The 24504-nt window shown below is 34.9% G+C and overlaps 1 protein-coding gene across 2 annotated transcripts in view; it reads left to right on the top strand.

Annotated features, from left to right (window-relative positions):
* Positions 1 to 21975, top strand: part of ARHGAP5 (Rho GTPase activating protein 5) — a 49749-nt gene extending 27774 nt beyond the window's left edge. For both annotated transcript variants that reach the window (XM_050897130.1, XM_050897131.1), the window contains 4 exons: positions 12103 to 12180; positions 13601 to 13732; positions 15488 to 15593; positions 20853 to 21975. In XM_050897130.1, the coding sequence (XP_050753087.1) occupies positions 12103 to 12180; positions 13601 to 13732; positions 15488 to 15593; positions 20853 to 21183 (647 nt within the window). In that variant the 3' untranslated portion in view covers positions 21184 to 21975. The remainder of the gene's footprint in view (positions 1 to 12102; positions 12181 to 13600; positions 13733 to 15487; positions 15594 to 20852) is intronic.
* Positions 21976 to 24504: the final 2529 nt, after the last annotated feature.

The raw sequence follows: 24504 nt of genomic DNA on the forward strand, positions 1-24504 counted from the left end.
TCTTACATGTCTCACTGTTGCCACTGTATTTTACTTCATATATTAAAAAGCTCTGAAATCCACTTTTTCCAATTGCAGAAAACAGGTACTTGGTGTGGCTTAATTAGCTTGCTTTCTTTATTTTGCTGGTAAACCTGGTTTTGCATTTTAACTTGTTACAGAGATGGAAACATTTATTTTCTAAATACTGTGTAATTCTACATGAAAAATGTTAAGCAATTTAACTTGCAGATTTCCAGTTTAACGTAAAATATTAACATATATGTGTTTGCACTGGGGTGAAATTTCACGGTATGGTTTTCTCTCTCTCCTTCCTCCCTGGCTCCCTGGTTGTGTGTTTGTCCCCGCTTTCAGCCTCTTTACTGTGTGACCATGAGGCAAGTAGGATGATCTTGCTGGTCCAACAGAAGACTACATTTAGGAGTGGGGAGTTGTTTTGAGGTTTGGGAGTGACCTGTGGTTGGGTTTTGTTTGTTTTTTTCTTTTTTGTTTTTGAAGATGGCGAGCACCAGTTTTCCGTTAGTGTGTACATCTTGCTTGCTCTGAAGTTGCATAAATGCTATATTGCTATATTTGAAGCAAATGAGAGTGTGAAACTGACTGACTGGAACTGAAACATGAGCAGGACCATCTTTTGATGGGTGTCTGCAGTTCGATATTGTTTAGCATAAAGTAAAACAGCACCTTTTTTCAACATTTTCTTAGTTCTGTAATACAATTTTGGCTGTAAGATGACAGTAACGGTTTTAGCAAGAGTAAAACTGAAGGTTTTTTTTTCTTAAACTAAAATTCAGTTTTACTGCCATCTGTTAGAGTAGTGTTTCCAGAAGAACTGCTACAGGTGGTAAGCCTAATAGCTGTTTTTGAAGACCTATGTACTGCATTGTTGCAATCAAAAAAATTAGGTGAAACCTCAGGCAGCTGAGGTTTTGAGAATCAGAGATGTTAGTATAAATCTGTCTTTAACCTTTGCCTCCTATTGATTCCTTGCCTAAAGGTGAGCTGTATTTTCTTTCCTCTTGCTTTTGCTTTCCCCACCTCACCCAGAAAAAAATGGGGGAGGAGGAAGAAGGGCAAGGAGTAATAGAGTGGTATAGACAATTTTATATATATATATTTTGTGTTTGCTATTGTGTGTAGCAAAAAAACCCCCAAACCAACATAATTTTATGGGTAAGTCACTGTCTGAATTTGTGTTCTTTAAAAATGGCTACATACAGCTACTATGTATAGCTATATAAAACAGACATTCACCAGTAATGAAGACCAAATGACTTTTTGAAGAGTTTGTAGAATCTAGAAGCAATACCTTAAATTTGAGCATGTTTAACTTTGTAAGAATACTTTCAAACAACAAAATTATAAATCCAGATCTAAAGAAAATTGTATTTGCTTAAAAGTACCGTATGATATGTGTTGACTTTGTGGTAGACTTTGGAAAGTAAGTCTAGTATTTCTCCCAAAGGATTTTCACCAGCTTGTGGGGTGAGAGAGAGAACTATAATACTGTGGGAACATGATTTATTGTCTTTTTTTCCTCATAATCGTCAAATAATGCAAGCACCCAGAAGATTTAACACTTCCATTTTCTTCTAATGACCTATCTTTGAAGAATAAGACGTTTAGTTAAGCTGCTGATATGTTCAAAATGTGAGGGGCTCCTCAAAGGTGGTGACTCAGGAGGTACTGCTTTTCCTTTAGCTGGCTGAATATATGTTAGTTCGTCCTGGGATGCTGCTGTGCAGCTACTGAAAGCTGGAGAATTTTAATTCTGGCCATATGTGTAACCTAGACAAACGTTGTGCCATCTGCATGCTTTCTTTGTGGCTGTGAAGACAGTAGTTGTCCTGCTGTTTCCGTTAAGCACTTAGTAAAGACGGAACAAAACCTCTACTTTTGATCTGTATTACAATTTTCTTTCTCCTACTCTGGATTCTATGTAAGTAGCTTTGGTTGTTCTTTTCGACTTCCATACTTGGCTGTGGGAGTTTTATTTTTGGTGTGTGTTATTTTTATATTGGGTTAATATTCTGTAGGTATTTGAGTTTCAAGCAGTGTTCTGATAGAATGTATTTGTTGCCTTTGAGAGAGGAGGATGTTCACTTGCGTTCCTTTCAAATCCCGTACTGAGATAGACTCACATCACTGACTTTGGGACTGTCTGAGAGAAAATTCCACAAATACAATTTTGGAGATGATCAGTCTGCAGAAGACAAGTCAGGATCCATTGGCTTTAGGCTGGAGTCCAGAATGGTACCATTCCCATTTGATAAAGCTATTGTATCAGCTGCTTAGCCCTGGGGAGTCATCCAATACTTCAGCTGTCTCTTAGCAAGTCAGCCTACTATCAGTACTAACTGAACTGAATACCAGTGTTTATTATCATTGTCTTTTTAATCAAGAAGTGCAGTCTTTTCCAACTCTTCTTGAATGAGGCTAATGAGTATATTTCTCTTACAGAGGACATATTTGTTTACCTTTTCCTTTTAAGGTACTTTCATGGAGTTCAGCTCCTTCCCTTTTGTATTACCACATGTAATTTGCATTGTGGCTGAATTGCAGGTTTTTTGCAAAGACACCATTAATCTAAAATTGAAGATTGAAGGGATAATCTTAATTTTTAATATTCCCTATCTCTGCCTCATGAAATTATACATGATGGTGCTTTGTACCCACTCATCTAAATTGTGACTGAGGCTAGAAAGTACGTGGTGTGAAAAACTTTGCTTTGTTTTGGATGCTTAGAAGAGAAGATAATATCAGAAAATGTCTTTGAAGATTCTTGCTCCACCATAAACCTTAAAGAATTGAGCCCGTGCAGAAAATACCATCAGATTTTTGTTTTACCGTACTGTTCTGGAAAATCCTCACCAAAAAAAAAAAAAAAGTGTGCATCAGTAGAAGAGGGACAATTTGGAAAAATTAAAGTAAATTCAGGAGCTGAAAAGTTCTAGGCTTTTATAAATCAACAGATTTTTCTTTTGAAGGAGCCATATGGATCCTGTCAGGGTAAAGGGAAATCTGGCAGAGATGAGGGATCCTAAGTCAGGGCTTACAGATGTAGGTATTTTCTGTGTGTTCCTGTTTAGTTTGATATTTTCCAACAAGAAGTTTTATTCTGAACTGGTTTAGCTTTATGGAGTCAACTAATTTCTGTTTTTGAAAGATAATCTAGGGCTTGAATCCCTTTGGAATCTTTTTGATAGTATTGGAAGTAGAAATTGAAGGAGTGAAGTGGTTAATACTTGAGCAGATCTAAACCTAATAAGCAGTAAGTATGTATCAGAACCTCTGTTTCAGCAGCAGTGTGTACTATTGCTGATGCTAATAGTACAAAGCAGTAATAGCACATAATACTTTGTCTTGTTGGAACCTGTTGATTAAAAAAAATTTTGTACAATACCATGTAAGATTATCTTAAATTTAGTAACACTGTCACTTCTGGATAAGGAATGAGGAGAGCTTGGCTAAATATTGTAAACAAACTTTGCTTGTGTGTTTACACATTGTCCATGATTATTGGAAAACCTTTTCTCTATCCAAGCCTTTCACTTTTCAATTCATTGTAATCATATCAGGATGAGTAATCTTTTGGTTGGTTGTTAGAGCTCTTTCTTGTTGGTTAATTGAACAAGATGATCAAAAGAATTTTTATCTTTCAGGTAAGTAACTTGATAATGGTCAGTTATCAAGTTTTCTACTAAACGTCTTGGTATAAATGTATAATGTTTTCAGGAAAACTTATCTTCTGGTAAAGATATTGTGATCTTATCTGTAACCTTTTACAGACTATATAAACACTTTTCTATCATTAGTGACATAGCATAATGTATAAGGTGCTGATGTTTGTATGCTTTTACCTCTGTCACATTTTCTGCAAATCAGTATGTAACTTGCTCTTGAGGGCAGCTACTTAAATGGACTTTTTGACATTGGTAGTTCTTTTCAGTTATGGGCTTCCAAAAGAAGACTTTGATGATACAGTTTTCTGGTGTATTTTGTTACTTTCTCCTCATGGACTGAATAGAAGGTCATTTTGTTACATCACTTGAAATGAACTTTTTAAGTGTATTGGTTTTCTGCAAACTAGATTTATGGAAATGTATTTAGCAGGGAAACTAAAGTTCAGTTTTGATTTTTAAGAAAATTGTGGTGGCTGTTTTTGTGTAGAAATAATAGTGCTATGATAAGACATGCCAGAAAAAAAATCTGCTAATTTAAAAAAAAAATTCTATCCATTAATTTTTTTAGCACAACTTATTTTTCTAAATGTAGGCAGCAGAATTGAGATAATTCTTGAAGCTAAACTGTTTGTTAACTCTATTATAGCATGAATTCTGTGTTTTCTCTAAGAATTATGTAGAGAGTAAGGAGGATATTCTGATACTCTGATAGTTTTGTTTGAGAGAGAGGAGTGCAGATTTCTGAATGCTAATTTAATGTTTAACTTCAACAAAATGTTAGGATTATTTTAATTTTATATTGCAATACCATGCGAAAATATCTATTGAATGTCTGATTTTAAGTGTAAAAAGTTTGTTTTTATGGCAAGTTTGTAACTCGAGTGTTTTGTTAGTTACATTCTTATACTGTTTTACATGCCACCAATATAATTTCAAGTACTGTTTGTGTGCTATTCAACACCTACTGTTGATGATTATTTTTAACTTTCCCAAATTTATAATAATTTGGGCTAAAATTACTCATGCTAACTGATAGTATTAGCATATGAAGGGGTTTTTAATATTTCAGTGTTTTTTAAATTGGTGTTTTGGATTTACTTTTTGTATGCATCATGTATGCATTTGTATGCATTGGTGAAAAGTTTGGTATAAATTACATTTCATTCTGTTTACCAAGGAAGGAGGCATCAAATTAATGTTATGAATACTAGCACAGTTTTGCCATTTAATAAATTTAGCTCTTAACTATATTCAACTCTGATAATAATAGCAGTATTTTAATATGTTTTTTCTTTGGGTTTTCAAATATTTTTTAAAAAATCTTTGTAGAATATTGATAGCCATGTGCTTCATTGACAAGATTAGAAATTTTAGATTCCATACTTCATAGAAAACTGATAGTATTAACATAGTGTTAATTCCACATGAAACAATGCAGGGAAGAGAAGCTTATTAGAATAATACATATTTTAATAATTTAGTTACTCAATTTATGTGAGACAAGGAATGGAATAAAGAAGGAAGAATGAATTTGACAGAGCCACATCTCATGTAATGTCTCACATGGTCTCTGTGGAGGGCTATAGGTGAGATTAAAAATTGTGTACTTGGTATATGTACAATAATTACTGCTTTTGATATTTATACCTTTCTGTAATGCTGTTAAATTTATGATTTTGGATGTAATTTGAGTAAAAGAATATTGCTTTCTGTGAATTTCCCTCTCACCTAAGTTATACCCAGGTCTTTTACACTGAATCTGCCATGAGGCCAGATTTTGACATTGAAAGTATAGATAATGCAAAGTTTGTCTCCAGAGAATGAGGATCGGGTAGAAATAGCAAAGAAAATGAGTCAGCAGTGCATCTTGAAGTAAAAAGGCTGGCAAATCATTGAAATATATTCATAGTGGCTGCAAAATCCAGAAATTCAAGATGGATTATCTCCCCTTTTATTCAAAGGGCTTGGGAGAGCTAGAGGCTTTTAGGAGTCTGTGCTGTTGGATGGAGAGAACAGAACAGGACAAGAGTGGCCATCCCCATTGGCCTGGTGTATGAGACTCAGCATTTTAGGATAGTTTCATGAGAAACAGTGTAACAGCTAGTAAGATCCTCTGCTGCTGTATGCTTCTGCCACTTTTCATTTGGGGCTCTTGTCAGATGGCTCTGAATCAGTGGAGTTCACTGTCTTCGAAAGCTACATCAGTAAAAATGGACAAGGTCCTGCTGTTCAGTATTACAGCTGGTAAGTTAAGGGTCAAATATGTGTCAAACGAAGTGCAAGGCAGGGAGCAGGACTATGGAGCTAGGAGCAAGGGAAAGGACAGAAACAGTGATTGATGAGGCAGAGAGACCATCTTTTTCAGTCATAATGATGAGTTAAGTTGACTCAACTGCCCGTTGTTTAGCGAAAAAATGCATAGGCCATGATTCTGTTACTCTTGATTCTGGATAGATACAGTAACAATAGAGTTAAATAGCCCTACAGTACATTTTGTACCCTCATCAAGTTTGTGAGTGATCCTAGAGTGGGTGGTGTGGTTAATATATTCTAGGCCGGGGCTTCTGTTCAGGGGAATGTAGACAAGCTGGGGGAATGGGACAACAGGAACCTGATGGAATTCAGCGAGGACAAATGCCAAGTCCTGCGACTAGAATTGCAAGGACTAAACCCCTGCAGTGGTACACAGTGAGGACTTGACTGGCTGGATAGCAGTGCTGCTGAAAAGGATTTGAGGGTCGTGGTGGAGAATAGGCTAAGCATGAGTCAGTAGTGCATCCTGCTAACGATGCCTTCTGTATTGACCTGTCCCAACAGAAGGGTAGGCACTACAGCAACAGAAGTGATTATTCATTTTCATTCTGCACTTGTTAGACCTCATCTGAAATACTACAAGAAAGGTATTGACAAACTTGATTGAGTCTAGCAGAAGAAGGTCAGGGCTGGAGCTCCTACCTGTGGGTTTGTTCAGCTTGGAGAGGGAAAGGCTGAGGAGATACCCAAAAGTGGCTTCCCATACCTATGAGGAGGTTACTGAGAAGGTGCAGCCAGGCTAAAGTACTGATGTACGTGGCAGGGAGATTAGAGACAATGATCGTTAAAATATGAGGTTCTAACTGGAAAGAAAGGAAAAACTCTCGCTCTGAGGATTATAAGCAGTGGTTCAGGTTGCCCAAAGAGATTGTGGGCTCTCTGTCCTTGGAGATATTCAAGATCAGACTTAGGTAAGCAACCCAATCTGAATTCAGCGTTGACCTTTCTTTGGGACTAGATGACCTCCTGAGGATCCCTTGTGTGATCACTTCAAAATTGGCATAGAATAGGTTTCAGTAGTTAGGAAACTGTACACCAGTTTGTGTTTTGCAACTTTGGAATTAATCAACAGGGAGGAAACCTTGTCCAAACTCGAGAGGAGGGGAAAACAGGCATCAGTTGTTTCTCCTGATGGAAGACTGACTACCAGACGGATGGAGGAGGAGGAGGAGCACATGCGTTAATTTATTATTGTGTGAGAATCGCTGAAAACTGTAAACAAATATGTTTTGAAATATTCATAAACACATGTTATGCACTTGAGCTGTATTGCTAATTAAGGTGTCTCTTCAAAGGAAACATCATGGGAATTATGTAAAGAATTCCTAAACAATGCAGATAGGACCAAGATGTCAATATCTTTTGCAGAGTACTTACGGTACTTATGCTGCTCCTCTTATTCCCCTAGCTTTTTGCAGGCCCAAAGTGACCAAACAGCTCATATGCCTGGAAAATTAGAGTATCTTCAGATGTCACCCATTTTGAATGAAGTAAAGAATGCACCTACCTTTTCCTAGGCATGTTTGTCATGTCATATTAATTGAAGTCTTTTATTCTTTTTTCAAAATGAACAGGCCATAAAATATGTGATTGAGCGACACTTCATAAAATGATTGAGAGCTTGTTTAATAATTGGTTAATGTAAATTACAGAAATGTTAATTCAGCATTGGATGAGAGCTTCCTTTTTTTGAGTCCTTCTAAAAGTACTGCTTATTTTCTTACACTGCTTACTTTTTATTGAACATTTCAATATTCTATAAATTATTTTATTACAAGAAGCAATAAGACACTTTTTTGGTTCTGGTTTTCAGTGGATCTTTTAATGCCAGTGTTGATATGCACAGATAACACATTAAATGTAGAATTTAAAATGTATTTTATGTAAGTAAATTTAGTGCTAGACTCTTACCTGAAAAGAGTTTGGATTCTTTGCTCTGTAATTATATATATTCTAGGTGTATGTAGAAATTACCATTCTGGATCAGTAGGGTGGTGGTTCCTTTAGTCTTGTGTAGTCTGGGTAGCATAGGGGTTGAGAAGAGGTACAGCAGGTCAATCTGTGGAATAAAATTATAGAATGATATAGATCACAAAATTTACAAGGGTAAGTGTGGGAATGATAGTCTCACCTATTGTAGTGGAGAGTGATTCCTGAAAAGTTCAGTTTGTCACTGTAGGGGAAGGAATTAAACTGGGGAGAGACAGACTTGTTGTGATTAGGTGGCATGTATTCAGAAATTTAGACAGAACAGTGGTAGTGGAACCTGGCTACGGATGTCAAGTTGGCAGATGCTGTGTGACTTTTCAGCAGGCTAAATATTAGTATAGCTGTTGTAACTCAGGAAGAGGCTTTAAAATCGTCATAGACAGCTGTCTGAAACTTCAACTCTCAGTACTTGCTATCAAGCAAGCAAAAAGAGTTAAAAGAATTATGAGAGTGAGTGATATGGGGAAAAATCTTGCTATTATGTAATTCCATGGTTTGCACACAGTTTGAATACTGGTTACAATATGGGTCAGTCTGTCTTAGAGTAGAAAAGAATTGGAAAAGATACTGCATATGACAATAATAGTAACTCCTGGATAAAGAGGGACTGAATTGATGAGCTAGAAAATTTCTGAGGAAGGGAAATGATACACATTTAAAAAACTGGTGCTGGAAAAGAGTAGAGAAGTTACTGCTTCTTGTTAATCAAGAAAAAAAGATTTCATTAAAACTTCAGGTACTGAGCATAAACCCAGTGTGCTTTCATGATGTATATTCCTGAATTACAAAATTGCATTTGCTGTGAGTTGTTGTAAAGACCATAAGTAAATGACTTAAAGGGGTTTGGATGAATTAGTGGAGGATAAATCCCCAAGTGGCTATTACAACACCTTATGCAAAAGCCTGTGGAAGCTACCATCTGCAGGAAGCTGGGAGGATATGCCACCGAAAAATTACTGGTTTTTTTTTCCTCCTGCTCTTCCTACCTCTCTCGTCAAGCATATACTACTTACTGGTGTGGAAACTGGATATTGTACCAGGTAGACTTTGGTCTGCCTTTGTGCTGAAGTTAGTACATTCTATGGAGGAACCAAGAGTTGTGAAATATATTGGTGCCTAAGAATGGAAGTGTCCTACAAACTAAGTATGCATATAGGTGCATATCCGCCTTGCTCATTTTCTTTGAAATGCTTTGAACCCCATGTGAAGTTCCAGTTAGATGGGATGGAACCCTGATCGCAACTGGCAGCACAAAAGAAGGCGCAAGAAGAGAATTTATTAGGCACTAGGAGGTACTTTGAGAAACAAATAGTCTAGACAAAGGAGATGAGCTCTGTCTTGAAGTAAATATAGGCTATTGTGATGTGAAATAAGGAGGATTTAATTCTTTAAACCTAAAGGTGTAGTAAAGCTAGCAGGACAGAGAAGCAAATAAATCAGATGATTCTGATGTATAATATTACAACAGCCATTGTGTCCAGTAAGGATATCTTGAAAATTACAGCTGGACCAGAAGGGAAGCAGGATAAGAACATAGATAAGCATTCTGAAAAAATCAACGGGCTTGCAGATGAAGGAACTGAATTTTTAAAAAGCCATCAAGAAAAAAGAAATGTTGCGTGCTCTCTGTCAATATGGATATATATATAGAAACGCAAGAAGTTTAAAAGCTAAAACTAGTGAACTAGAGTGTCTTATACTTGATGAAGATCTTGATGTAACAAGCATTGCAGAGACCTGGTTGGATAATAAAAAACAGCAGAGAGAATTGAAGCTTTACTTAAAAATTATACTTTCAGACTTCTAGCTGTGTGTATGCACACAAACAGATTAAACTTGTCTCCTTGTGTGCCTTGGAGAAACAGTATAATGACAGTTGACCAACTGTTTTATGAAGTGTTACTTTCTAGAAAATACAAGCAAGAAAAATTATTTTTGCTTGAGGAATTGAAAAGATAAATTTAGTTAGCTTAATCCAGAATTGCAGCACTTAGTTATTTTTGGAAGATGCCTAAATTCAGTAAGCATCTCCTTGTTTAGCCTGAAAATTTTCTGAAGTACTGTAAACTGTCTTTTTATGTTTCTCAGAGCTGTACTGGTCTGAGCAAAGAGGTGTCTACTACATGATGCAATAGGGGGGAAAAAAAAAAAAAAGCCGACATACTGCAATAAAGCATCTCTGTCTCCAGAGCAGCCCAGTTCAAGTATTCAAGGTTTAAACACTCCTGCTAAACAGTGACTGGATCAGACTTCTCAGAAAATGCAATTGCAGCACATTCAATTCCTTTTGTGCAGAAAGAAATTGAATAGTAATTGGATAAAACACAGAATACCCTGGGGCTGTAGGGTCTCCAACTGAGAATTCTCCCATACTAAACAAAGAGAATCTCGATCCTAGCTTGTTCTTATCTACCAGTGATTTTTTGCATTTCTTTATTTACAACTTCTGGAAGAGGAATGCAAAGAGTTTCTGTCTGTGATAGCATGTAGCACATTCGGGGTGTTCTTTTGAAGACAGGTTTGAAACCCCTTCCAGCTGTGGAAACCATTGAATCATTGAAACCACTTTTTGCCACCAAACTATACCTCCTGGTGCTTTTTGAGGACATCAGTGAATGAGGCTCAGTTTTTGTGAAAGGACTGTTTAGGTGTATATTTACAAGAGAAAACTCTTGGCTATGGATTTGGAAAGCTAAATGGTAGGTATAAAAGTTTTTTGAAGAAAAGCTTACTAAAATAGCCTTGATGGAGCCAGTAAAGAGACATGTGAATTGTCGAGGCATTAAGAAGGAAGAATTGAGTTAGAAGAGTTGATATCAAATTAATTGGTATAAATTTCCCAGCAATATGAAGCAGTTAAGTGCTTGCTGTACTTTGAGCATTGTAACAGGATTCCTAGTATTTCTTGGTAACTTAAAAGGCACACTGGGTGACTGTGGTGTGACAGAGGAGTTATGTATTGATCTGATAGTCTAAAATGCGTTCAGTTACTGGGCTGTGATGGTAAAAAGCCAAGAGATTTCATAAAGCTCTAGAACTTGTGAATTTTTAAATAGAACCATGTACTGTTACGGATATCTAGCATATAGGTAATTTGGCACCCATAAAGGTAACTTGGAGAATTGTGGAACTATGAACTGCTTGTATTCCTTAATGGGTTCTAAATTAACAAAGAAAAAGATCTTGGGTAATGGTGTGATTAGTAGGATGGACGCTTTCATTCAGTGAGTAGCTGTGGGCAAAAAAGATAGCAACGTGGTAGGAAGCATAATCACTGGAGTGGAGTGAACAAGTGTGTGTGTGTATGCGCACGCACATAATAAAGGTGTATTTTTTAATGTTGTTTACCTAGAATGGCTGCTGTAATTATGACGACTCCATAACGCATAGTAAAACAAAGTAATAAATGAGAAGCCTGGAGAACCTCTGCTTCCTAACACCCTTCTCCTTTTCCCCTCTTCCCCCACCCCTTAAAGAAAGACTTGTAAATGATGTGATAATTTACCTTAGAAGTGAGGAGAAATGGATGCAAAGTTTATAAAAAATAAATCGTAAAAGGGAAAGTGTATTAGAAGATTACGTCCTTGTCTCATACAGGAGTGTGTTACACCATGAAATTAAAAAATCAGGAATCAATTACAAATGCTTAATTTTTCTGCAGAGTATTTTATTAGTGTGTTATTGCTTGCCGTAGTAAGTTTTTAAGCCCAAATTGTGAAGAGAGTTTTTAAAAACGTAAATTCTGTGGGTACCAAACCCCAGAATTAAGATTTTTGATGATTAAAAAAAAGATGCAAATAACAACAGTCTAGTAGAGATCAGGAAGAGAATCATTTTGGATAAATTATTCCACAAGTGCCTGCAGTCAGGTTCTTGTTATCCTACAGCGTGGTTTCCTCTGATTCATATTAAATGGAATAGTAGACTCAATAGACAACTGGTATTTTGTCTTTTGGTAGTCCTATAGCACTGTAATGGTTAACATACTACTTTTTAGGCACTTAAGATTTGTATTCCTACTTTTGGTTTCTGAATTAGTAATTATGACTGGCTCTGTTTTGCTCTATAGTATATAAACTTGTTTTTGAATATTTTTTTTTTTTCCTCCCCTTCTAAGGATTATGTACTGAAGGCCTGTACCGTGTTAGTGGGAATAAAACAGATCAAGACAACATTCAGAAACAGTTTGATCAAGGTAATGACAGATTTTATTATTTAAAGCCGAAACAGAACTTGAATTCTCTATGGATTTATCATAGTGCAATATAAAAGCGTTGCACTTTCAAACTGACTTCCATAGCACTGAGTACTTAATGCTCTGGTAGCCTCCATTAGTATAGTCCAGGTTATTACCAATGGAGCTGTGTATAAACCAAAGATGGGATAGAATCTTGTTGCAGCTGGCTTTAAGTGCTGTTAAAATATTTTCTAGGTGGTATTCTAGTGTTTAAAAGAGTTTAAATGCAGTCCTAGCTGCTAATAGTTCATCAGTCCTAGGCATTAAGGCATTCACTTCCCCCTCTTATCCACCCCCAAATGTAGCACTTCTTGATACTTATTATATTGAAAGGTCTCTTGAATAATATGGATTAACAATTAAATCTTGATAATAAATTTCTAATACAGCCTTTCGTATGCTAGAATATACTGGAATAGGATTGGTAGATTATGCTGTTCACTTTGATGTGGTAAAAGACAGGGTCAGCATTATTTTTTTCCTTCTATTTTCTCATTTAATTTATGATCTCAGTTGATATTTCAAAATGAAAACACTTCTTAAAAGTTCTTGGATATTAATTATGAAGTTGAGCCTGTGAAAAATAGTAAAATTGCTCCTAGATGATAAGGAAAATAAATGTACTAGTTTTTTATGCTTCACTATGCTGTTTCAGATAATCTGAGTATAATGCTAGATTTTCTTCAGTCACCTTATTAAAGGATGTTCCAGAGTTTCAGGTGGAGTGGACTTTTGAAAAGTAAACTTAGCATTTTCAAAATTTCAGTTTTTAAATACTTGAAGTTCTGCAGCTTACAGTGGTTCCACTTCTAGCCTTTGTTTAAAAATTATGTAGCATGACTTTATAAATTTCAGTTAAAAAAATTTCTCTAGTTATAAAACATAAAGCTTCTGTTATTTGGGAATCTAGCAGTAGATTATATGGCCATGTGCAGTCACTGGTATGTTTTGTTGTCCTTTTTTAAAAGGCTTCATGTGGTCACATGAGCACAGTCACATGAATTCTGCAAATTGATGTGCCCTGTACCAGTTTTTAACAAAATTTTGGGAAACAGAATTTAAAACTTATTATTGGGCAAAATTGATTAGTCAGAAGCCAGTCAATGGCAAATAGAAAAGCATTTAAGTCTGCATGCAGAATTAGACAACTTTATTTTTCTGATCTACTGTTTTCTTATACTGTCAGATTTTCTTATATTCGATTTCATGTGGGTCAAAGTGATGGCAGCTTATTCATAAGTTCACCTTTTTGTGCATTTTTTTAACAAATGTTTGGCAACATTTTCAGTGTTTTGAATAAATTCTTGTTTTCATAAAATACTATGAGAAATGATAGCTGTAGGTTTTACTTACACAGCTGTTTAATTTTGTTTTACAGATCATAATATCAGTCTAGAGTCTATGGGAGTAACAGTAAATGCAGTGGCTGGGGCTCTTAAAGCTTTTTTTGCAGATCTGCCAGATCCATTAATTCCTTACTCTTTGCATCAAGAGTTGTTAGAAACATCAAGTAAGTAACAAACAATCTTGTCTTGATCTAATTACGTTATATTGATTGCCCTTATTGCAATTTTTACTTCATTGTAAGTTGAAAGGACTAGCTGCACTGAAGTATTTTTTTAAATTGCTTAGACACGTACATTTTTTTATGTTCGTTAAAATTAACAGAACTATATGATGAAATAAACGTAATACGTTATTTTTTCTAAATAAGTTGTGGCTTATTATTTCTCCTTTTCCTAGAAAATTTAATTGGAGAAATCTACTTTTTTTTCCATTCTGTATTAGTGCTGCATATGATGAAAGCTCTTGGAACTGTATTGCAGTTGTTAACAGGGGAAAAAAACCCTTGAATTCGTAAAGTCTTACATTCAAAGTAGGCTTTAGAAATCAGACACATCTATGGAATATTATGGTAATTCTCTTTTGGATTTTTCAAGTTGTTTTTGAAGTGCTTATAAGATGAAATGCTTTATTTTGTTTGCCTTACAAACATTTTTCAGACACTTCACAGTGAAATGACTACATTGTTCCCCTCTTTTAAAGAGTATCTCTCTTGTATTGGCAGCAAGCTGTTTCACAAAAAGTCTGCTACACATTTTTGCAGGATACAACTGTGACATACAGTATTCTTAATGCTTTTGTGTTCAAAACTTGAAAACACTAGTGTAAACCTAAGACTTGGGCCTGGACTTGATTAATGTATAGCCCATTAGAAATTTTGTGGGTTTGGACGATATCTGTAGATACCTATTTGTGGTATTTCTGCTATACTTTTCAGGTAAATTGCTTGTTTAATGTAATTAGTTAGGCTTCATTTTTTCTTAAAAGTATATCAGTTAAAGTTCAGTCAAAACATGCAATAGCTTAGAATATAAGTGGACTTACTGTTTTAAAATGCCATTAATACTGCTTTAAATTTCTATTTGGGATATATTGGAGCATGTTTAACATTATTTCTGTAGTACTAGGGTACATCAAATTTATTTTTAGCAATGCAGTCAAGTAATAGAGGTGAGCTTGTATTCCTTTTTATGATATTAATCATCATGGAATGGAAGTATATTCTGCAGAATATATGGTTCTACAATATTTTAGTGGTATTTTCCACAAGTGTTTTAGCAGCAGCACTAGTTGTTTTCTTTTTAAAAATTGTTATTTTATTCCATAGTCCTTTTTTGCATGTTGCTTATTTCCTCTTTGAAGCATAAATAATGTCCCTTGGGCCTGTGAAAATCCCTGTTCTCCTTTCAACAGTATATTTAAAATAGCTGCACCAAGCTCGCTCATAATTTTTTTAATTATTTGAATAACTGATAACCTCAAGATATTTTAAGTTCATGTGAATGTCTTCCTTCCCCCAAAGTTTTATGAAACTTCAGTCCAAATAAATCTTATAGATATATCTAAGTCATAATATTTTGCAAGCAGAGGAAAAATGTAAAAAGAAATGACCCTGTCACATTGTTAGTTATCATTCTACAAGCCAACAATGAGCTAATCAAGTGATTCTTTGCTGTTAAACACAGGTAAGTAATTCTGCTTAAATATAGAAAAATATTTTTGTGTTTAGATAGTTACCTCTATAATAAAAAAGTTATTCTATGCAATAGTATATGCAGATAGGAATTTTAGCAAATATTTTCTCACTTGATATTTCTCTGTGGGTATCTTATCTGTACCGTTATACTAGGAAAAAGACTTAGCAACACTTTATTCAGTATGTCTTTCTAGATGTGTCAGAAAATATCACTTATTTCTGTAGAAATCATGGATAAGACAGAACGGCTACACGAGTTAAAAGAAATTGTGAAGAAATTCCACCCAGTGAACTATGATGTCTTCAAATATGTAATAACGCATCTAAACAGGTTTAGTATTTTTCTACTAAAATTTTGTTTAAGTTGTAACAATTGCAAAAAAGATTGTGTTAGTAACAACGAATTGACTACTAGAATTGAAAATTTCATGCTGCATTGCTCATCTGTTAGTATAAATGTGGAAAATAAAACTAGGAGCTAGAGGTTGATTAGAAAAGGTCTGTATATTCTGTTCTCAGATTTTATTGATGTATAAATGTCTGGCATCACTGCTACTATACAGTTGTAAGAATGATTGGTGTACACAACAAAAGAGCTTGAAAGAATAACTATGCACCACAGTTACAGATCTCTTTTTTTTTTTTTCCCCTTTTCCTTTTTCCTTTTTTCTCCCCTCCCCCCCCCCCCCCCCCCCCCCCCCCCCCCCCCCCCCCCCCCCCCCCCCCCCAAGTAGCTATTAAAATTAGTTTAGTCCAACCCCATGGTTTTGGCAGAGTCAACTAGAACAGATTGCCTAGGACAGTGTCCAGTTGGGTTTTCGGTATCTCCAAGGAGGGAGAGTCCACAATCTCTCTGGGCAACCTGTGCTAGTGCTCAGTCACCCTCACAGTAAAAAAGTGTTTTCTTACGCCTAGCCAGAATTTCCTGTGTGTGTTTGTGCCTGTTGCTTTTTGTCCTGTCACTGGACACCACTCAGAAGAGTCTCAATCCATCTTCTTTACACCCTCCTATTGGATATTTAAAACCAATGATAAGACTTCCCCTGAGCTTTTCCAGGCTAAGCAGTCCCAACTTTCTCAGCCTTTCCTCATTTGAGAGATCCTCGGTCTCTTAATGATCTTTGTGTCCCTTCATTGGGCTCCCTCCAGTACGTCCATGTGTCTGTTGTGCTGGAAAGCCCAGAGCTGGACCCCGTACTCCAGATGTGACCTTTGCAGTGCCTAATAGAGGGGAAAGATCACCTCCCTAAACCTGCTGGCAGCACTGCTAATGCAACCTAGGATGCCGTTGGCCGCCTTTGCCACAGGGGCACGTTGCTGGCTCGTGTTCAATTTGTTGTCCACCAGGACTTTCAGATCCTTCTCTGCAGTGGTGCTTTCCAGCCAGACAATTTTGTGTATATACACCAATAAGCTTTTCATGACATTTAAGTTGTTAAATTGTTCTGGACTAGTGTGTCTGTTTGTGTTTTTGCAGGTGTTTGTAACGATCTAACTGGGCATGTAATATGGGGGCAGAAATGAGACCTTTTAACTTCCCTATTTAGTCAACAGAGAATGTAGGTGCTCTCTGTTGCAGTTTGGAAGGAGTCCTCTCTTTTCACTGAATCTATGAGAAACTTCAGAATTTAGGCACCTACTTTTACACTTCTCTCCATCACATATACGACTTGCTAAAGCTTTATAAGGTTATCCATTTTCCTTTGCAGGGAAATGGATCAATTTTTCCATTGCAGTCTTGCCAAATATAAATTCAGCCCTAAAATAGATAAAATTATATCAATGGATATAATTACTCCATGCATTTACATATTACAGAATTGTAAGATGTGCTTGCATGTATCTGAAGTTAAAAAAAAAAAATCTCAAACTTGACACAGTTATTAGTTACCTGAAATGTTTCAATAGTTCTTAATGGACCTGATAGAAATTTTCGTGGAAGGGTGGCAATCTCTGAATTGTCAAAAGTCTGCAGCTGGTTAGCTATTTGCATAGCACAGCTGAATGTGCAGTGTCAAGTACCTGGATTGCTGCACGTAAAAGAGCTAAATATAATTTTAAAAAATCCTGAATAGTTTCTAATGCATGCATATTTACAGACAAATGAAATATATTAATCACGGAACTTACTGGAGAACATAAGTGATGTACACTGGCCTTTGCTCTCCAGTCCACTCTCTTTCTTTTAATGATTACTTATTTACATTGCAGGTGGCTAGTAACAAAATAATCTTTTCTTAAGTAAGAAAGGCTGTCATTTTTTGTCTCATTTGCAGTGTCAGGCAGTTGCGTTCCATTCAACAAGAAAACTGCTTGAGCGTAAGCAATTGCATATATAGAGAGGTAGATATAGGTGGATACAGGATCTTAAAGGGAACTTGTAACTGAATTCTTTACAGTCTATATTTATTTTTAAGAGATTAACTTGTGATAAATTACTGCTAGTATATAATTAAAATCGGAATGTTGTTCATCAAATGAATTGTTCGTTAAAAGAGGTAAAACATTCTTCTACATGATGGAAGAGTTCTCATCACAAACTGATGTTTTAAATGCTTTGTTTTTACATCGTATGTCATTAGAGTAAGAAATGTGGTGTTGTATAGATAATAGTGGTTGGTGATTGATACTATTTTGGTGTCTCCACAAGCATAGGACTTGGTTATTGAAACAAAAAATACAAGTAGTATCCAGATGAGTTTGCTATTGAAATACAAAAGACCAATAACCATGAGAATATAATAAATGGCAACAGTGAGATGAATTTTTCTTTAGTGTGATAAGCACCTCTAAGAGCATACTAGCTATCTAATTGTGGTTGATTAGCTGTAAGCAGAAGTGACTTTTAAAGATGGAGTTGAAACAGGACAGTGTTGGATTGACACTGGCTTTTTTTATATCGGTTGTGTTTTATGTTTGTTCTTTGATAATGACTCCCTTTATACATAAGGGCTAATATGGCATAATATGCTTCTGAAGTCTGCGAAAACATAGGTGTACAGCTTTTAAAGTCTGATCATAGAGTGAGTTTACAGCCTGAAGTTCCTGAAGAGTTTGCAGTGGAGGAAGGTGGCAGGATCAACAGAAAGAGACTCTTCATTTTTCATTTTGAGTGAACATAAAAGAAGGTGAATAGACATTTGCTAAGCACTTACAAGAAGATTCTGAAGTAGTTTGGGAAAGCGTGGTAGGAGATGGCATACAGGTTGGTAGGTTTTTGTTTACCCTTAGAAAGGACGGAGGTAAAGTTTAAACAGAGGAGAGAATAAAGTTGATTGTTCGTTATGTTTAAGCTAGTTGTGAGCTGCAACTGGGAAAGAGGTGCAATGCTCTTCTCCTTTTCTTGCTTCTAGCCATAGGTTCCTACTGCTTCATTTATTGGATCTAATGATTATGCAGCTGCAGCATGTTCTAAAGGAAAACAGAAATAGGGGAAATAATTTTCTGTAGAATACAGTAGCTGATCTCAGACACCCTGTGGCCACTCTGTGGTCTGATGCCAGAAGGTTGGTGGAGAGGGAGAAGGAAGAGGGGAAGAATTAAACTTCACCTGTTGTCCACAGCAGCAGCAGTCTACACCTAGATCAGAGTAGATTTAAGAAACAATATGAGAGAGACAGCAAGCAGTGAACTCATGACAAGGAGGAAAAAAGAGTGCATGAGAAGACCAAACACATAATCAAATCCTAGAGGTGCTTAAGGATGTAGAGGGTATACATTTTAGCCTATACAACTGAAGGAGCCCCTTGAAAGATTTTTAAATTCAGAACAAAAGTGACAGGAAAAAAGCAGTCTGCAAAATAGATGATCTGGCTTTTATTTCAGTTTTATTACATAGTAGATGCTATTTTTTCCCCAGTTTATAACTTACTTTGTTGTAGTTTGTTCTCTAATGGAACACCGTTACAGAGTTTGAAATCCCTCTTGGTGTTTTTCTTTGTACTCATTTTAGGGGAAAGGTACAGGCAGTTCTGATTCAAAACTCTGACAGATTCGTTGTCCCATCACAATGTCTTACACTTAAATTTTATTTAATTCTTGGTAAGTCTCACTCATTGTTCTATCTCTAGAGTATAGTCTAGGAGGAATTTATACATAGAAGAATTCAGTATAGGAAGAAAACTCTTTAATAAAAATGCTAAGCAAAATGTAAGCTTACATTTATATTTTGGGGTTCTTTAATTCTTAAATGAAGTTAAAATGTAATTCTTTTAGGAAAGAGATTATGAATATTATTGTCACTCAGAAATAGGATCCAAATATCCTGTGGACCAAACTTATTCAAAACAGATTGAGGGACAATATTTGTGTACCCTCACACTATTTGGAATAAGTAATGCGCATGCTAAAATGAAAGCCTACCCTTTACAGTTACCACTATACATGCATTGTAAATGAGTGAAAATATTTTCTTATAGCATTAATTCTAGTGTTTACTATGGTTTTCACAGCTTTTGAATCTGTGGACTACAGCCAGCTGTCAGAAATTCTTGCAGTCTGCTCTTGTTAATCATCAAAATTGTAACTGACAAGTTGCTGAAGTTTTATTTTCCATCTATTTCTGCAGGACAACTGTAGCTCAGTTACCTTTGTGCTATCTACTGTAATATAGGAATTGCATGTTCCCAGCTGAATGAATATCTTAGATGTTTGTCAGATTTATTAGCACACAATTTTTCATGTATCTCTCACTAATTACTTCTAGATAAAATTGTGATGTTACTTTAGAATGCAGAGTATTTTTAGAAAACAAAATGTCCTGGCTCTTTCTAGCCTATTACTATGAAAAGCAATGTGTTTTTTCTGAGGAGGCATTTAATTGTAGATGATAAATTTGGTAACAGGATGGTGTGTTGTTTTTTGTTGTTTTTTTTTCTTGTAATAGTATTGTAATTGAAGAACCTGTTTCAGCCCCTGCTTAAAAGCAGGAAACTTCTAGGAAGAGAAACCCAGTTGGAAACCTTTGCATTACACATTGAAAAATAAAACAAAATTAATGTTGATATTAGTGAAATTTCCACTGATGATGTTCGTTACAGCTTGGCCAAATTCTGTTGCTGGCCAGTGTGAAAAAACCTGCAAAGATGTGCTTTAATCAACACTTGATATTTTTGGTTTTGTGTTTATTTTTAACATGTAATCTAATGTGATGCCTTTTTCTTTGAGTGCCATAGATGTTAGTTAATATCTGACTGTCCTACAGGAAGAAGCCATTTCTGTCATTTTTCTTCTAGACGTTTTAATGGATGAAATTTTATGAAATCCTGTAGCTGGTTGAGAAATTTAAAGTTAGTTTATTATTGTCACTTCAAAATGTTGCTGGAATGTTGACTTTCTTTCCTGATTAAAAGCTTAACCAGATTTATATTTGTTAGCTGTCCAAATCTGGAAAAGTCATGGTTTCTAAATTTTCTTCTGCATAACCGCTTAAAAAGACTAAGAATGATTGTTTTAATGGATAGCTGGAGGAAAGTAACAAAAATCTTGAGATTGTTTAATAATAATGCTTACAGTTAGAGAGCTATGAAAATATTTGTAGTTGATTGCATACCGGTTTTTATTCATTCTGTGCATGTCATTCTCATTTCAGGGTTAGTCAGCAATATAAAACCAACTTTATGACTGCTGATAACTTATCGATTTGTTTCTGGCCTACTTTGATGAGACCTGATTTTGAAAACAGAGAGTTTCTTTCTACTACCAAAATCCACCAGTTGGTTATAGAGACCTTCATTCAACAGTGTCAATTTTTCTTTTACAACGGAGAGATTGTAGAAGCACCTAACCCAGTGGCATGTCAGCCGCCGCCTTCCAACGCAGTGCAGATGGTGGAACCAATGGTACCTCTTCAGTTACCACCACCACTGCAGCCTCAGCTGATACAGTCACAACTACCAGCAGACCCTCTTGGTATTATATAAATAGAAGATGATTGCAGGCAGCCTGGCACTGGACAGTAAAGTCAAGCTATAGACATGCATGTTTCAGGATACAGTAATGTACTTCATATTTATGAAAAATAATTCCCATCCAGCTGATTGGACATCTTTTTGTTATATCCCGTACTGTGTTCCTCATTTGTACACACTGCAGATAAAAACTGTGTGATAAGCATGACTGGAGAGGTTTAATTTTTAAAAGCAAAAATAGCTATAAAGTACAAAGCTGCTGCTGCATGATACCTTATTGCAATCACTATATCATTCCTGTGACGGTTTGTCACAGTATATTGTGAATAAAATTTTTCTATAGAAATTTTATGATTTAAAAAATTACATTTATGAAACATTCAATGCTTACAGCCTGCTTTATGGCTGGTTTTGTTATTTAACATGCTATTTTTGGCAGTTTTATTCACATTCAAGCATCCTGTGTAAACAACTAAAGCCCAGCTATAGTTTATTTTGTAATCTCCTGGCTACTTATGTGATGGTATGCTTAGGATGGTTTATGGAAGAATGCAAAATGCACTGTTGAGAATTTTACAATCCTTCACCATCCATCTTTACTTGTAAGTAAACCTGTGGACAGTTTGTTAAGGGTGGGTGAACTTGCTTATTATTTCTTACAGCACAATACCAAGGACATGCTTGTTGTAAAAGTGAGTTTCAAATATTGTACAAAAATTTTGATGTTGCTTACTTCTTTCTTTATGTTCCATTACTGAACTAAACATTTTGTAAAACTGTTAATTCTGTAAACAGCTGCATGTTTAAAAGATCATTGATGGTCTTGTAAACTTAATCTAATATATTTTAGATATTTTAATTTTTCCCACTTGGGAATACATGTAGTGTTTAGAAAATAGTTCATGACATTTTCATATAAGGTTATAACTTTTCATACATAAACATGAATTTTGTTGTAGTAAAATTCTCTAAACCAAACAATGTTTTAATCTAGGACTTCAATTAATCTATTCTTTAAATCTATTTTTATGTGACCCTTTAAAGATATACAAAAATGCATTGCTAATACATAGCAATAAATACTTTGGGTACTGACAATTAACCTCTTTGGAGTGTGTATATATAAAATCACATAAACTTGTATTCATATTTTTTTCCTGTAGTATGTTGTACTAAAAATTCAAATTACTGATTTTTTTTTTTGCACCATATTTTTAAATTATCTCTTTTTTCATTTATTTTACTTTTACATTGGTACCAATTTTGCTGTAAAAGAATGCTGCTTAATTTAAACAAATCTTTTGGTTAAATATTTTGTTAGTGGTAAAAAGTTTAGAAGGTTACAAATTGTAGCAAAGGGGAGACCATAGATAAACACTACCTGTGAGACTTTTCATAGCAGCTTTTTTTCTTTCGTGCTCAAAATATGCCTTTTTAGGTCTGCAAAGAAGAAAACAGTTTTGGCTCATTCAGCTGCTAGAATGTTTTGTGTAGTTTAAAAAAAAAAAAAAAGCTTTATGATGGTCACTGTTGTAATCTTCACTTATAACAAGATTTAAGATCGTCTTGTATGTATTATAGTAAATAGATCATTTTGAGAATTAAGGCTTTTAAGAGTTTGATTTGCTCCATTTTCCGAAAATAAAAATTGCCTTTCCCACTTATGTCCTAGGTATTGTACTTCTAATTCTCACTTGGATTATCATTCTAGATTACTATGATACCATAAACCCGGCTGTTGTTTGAAGTACATGTATATTATAAATTATCTTGATATTGTGTTATATTCTTGCAAGTAATTATCTTTTCTAAGAAAACATAAACAAAAAAGAAAAGTCAACCCTATTCCTATTGCAAAGCACACAGGAATTAATAGTACAATAAAGTCTGTCCTGTAAATTGTAGTATTCTTAACTTGTTCTACTTTACCTTTTGTCTATATAGCTTTTATTTATAGTTGTCAGTCTAATCTTGGCATGTTTAGCAAAGAAAATGAAACTTCAAGAGTTTTATAAACTATTTCTAGGTTGCTAAAGAATTTATTTTTCTACTGTATATGGTATAGACAAAGCATCACCTGTACAGGAAACAAGTCTATTTCTAATAGAAGTAAGCTTAAAAATAAATGCCAGTCATATCCATATTTAAAAGTTCTATCTATAAAGTATCTCCGGTCTTTGTAATTAATGTGAATTACATTTTAAACTTTCTACAAATTCCAAGGTGTTTGCCATAATATTTAACTAGTCTTTGAATACTAATTTTTAGAATAATTTACATTCCATTTCATGATGAACTTTCATGTTGAACTTGTGATCAGAAGTATTTGCAGTATCATTTATTTCTTGTGTATGATGTTATGGCTAAATCACTTCATGATTTTTAAAAATCTTAACACTTATATTTGGCCAAATATGAAAGGGTTATTACATTTACTGGATAAAACATAAAAAAACAAATAATAAGAAAGCATGGCATGTGGCACTTGATTGTCACATGGAAGAGTCCCTGCATACTGTTTGCATTATAGAAGTGTTATATGCAGGAATGTGGATATGTGTGTATGTGTAATATATACACTTTGATAGTTTTTTATGTGTTTGTGTGTTTAGGTACACAAGCACATGTGCACAGACTTGCATGCACATACACCCACATAGTAAAGTTTTTAAAAGACACTAGGAAATTATACCATCGTTATTAAAGATTTATAATAGAGCTTTCTCTATTATTATTTTTATTAGTGCTATAAAATGAGGAAGCATGTCATTATATACGAATTCCTCATACTTTGGCTCATGTAGTCCCTTCTAGTTTTAATGAAAATCCAAACAATAATAACTATATTTTTTAATGTGAGCATTTTTACAGTAATATCTATCTTGATAAAGATAAAAATGTATATTATTTTTGGTTGAGCATCTCAGTGACACTCTATGGAGTAGTTTGTCTTTTCTATGTAATATTGGTATAGACATACTGCAGTGTATTGTCTTTCAATGTTTTAGCAATTTTAAAATCCCAGACCTGAGTTACAAAAGTGCCATTTTAAGTGATGCTTAACAGGCTATTTCAAAATTCCTTACCCTCCATGGTCTTGTGGAATTTTAACATATATAGTGTAAATAGATTGCAGATATCAACTTAAGTGAAAAGAAACTTTTTTGTTGTTGTATGTTTTCTCCATTATTTGAATCCTGGTTGCTAGGAAATTATAGATATGTTTATTTTTAGTTGCTGGAGTTTAGCTTCCAATATTTATGATAAATATAGAAAAACTATCAATTGGAGATTAAAAAAATTGGCCTTAGCTTACGTTCTTATTTCAGTTTT

The sequence above is a fragment of the Gymnogyps californianus genome, chromosome 5 (assembly GCF_018139145.2).
Source record: "Gymnogyps californianus isolate 813 chromosome 5, ASM1813914v2, whole genome shotgun sequence".
Classification (NCBI taxonomy): domain Eukaryota; kingdom Metazoa; phylum Chordata; class Aves; order Accipitriformes; family Cathartidae; genus Gymnogyps; species Gymnogyps californianus.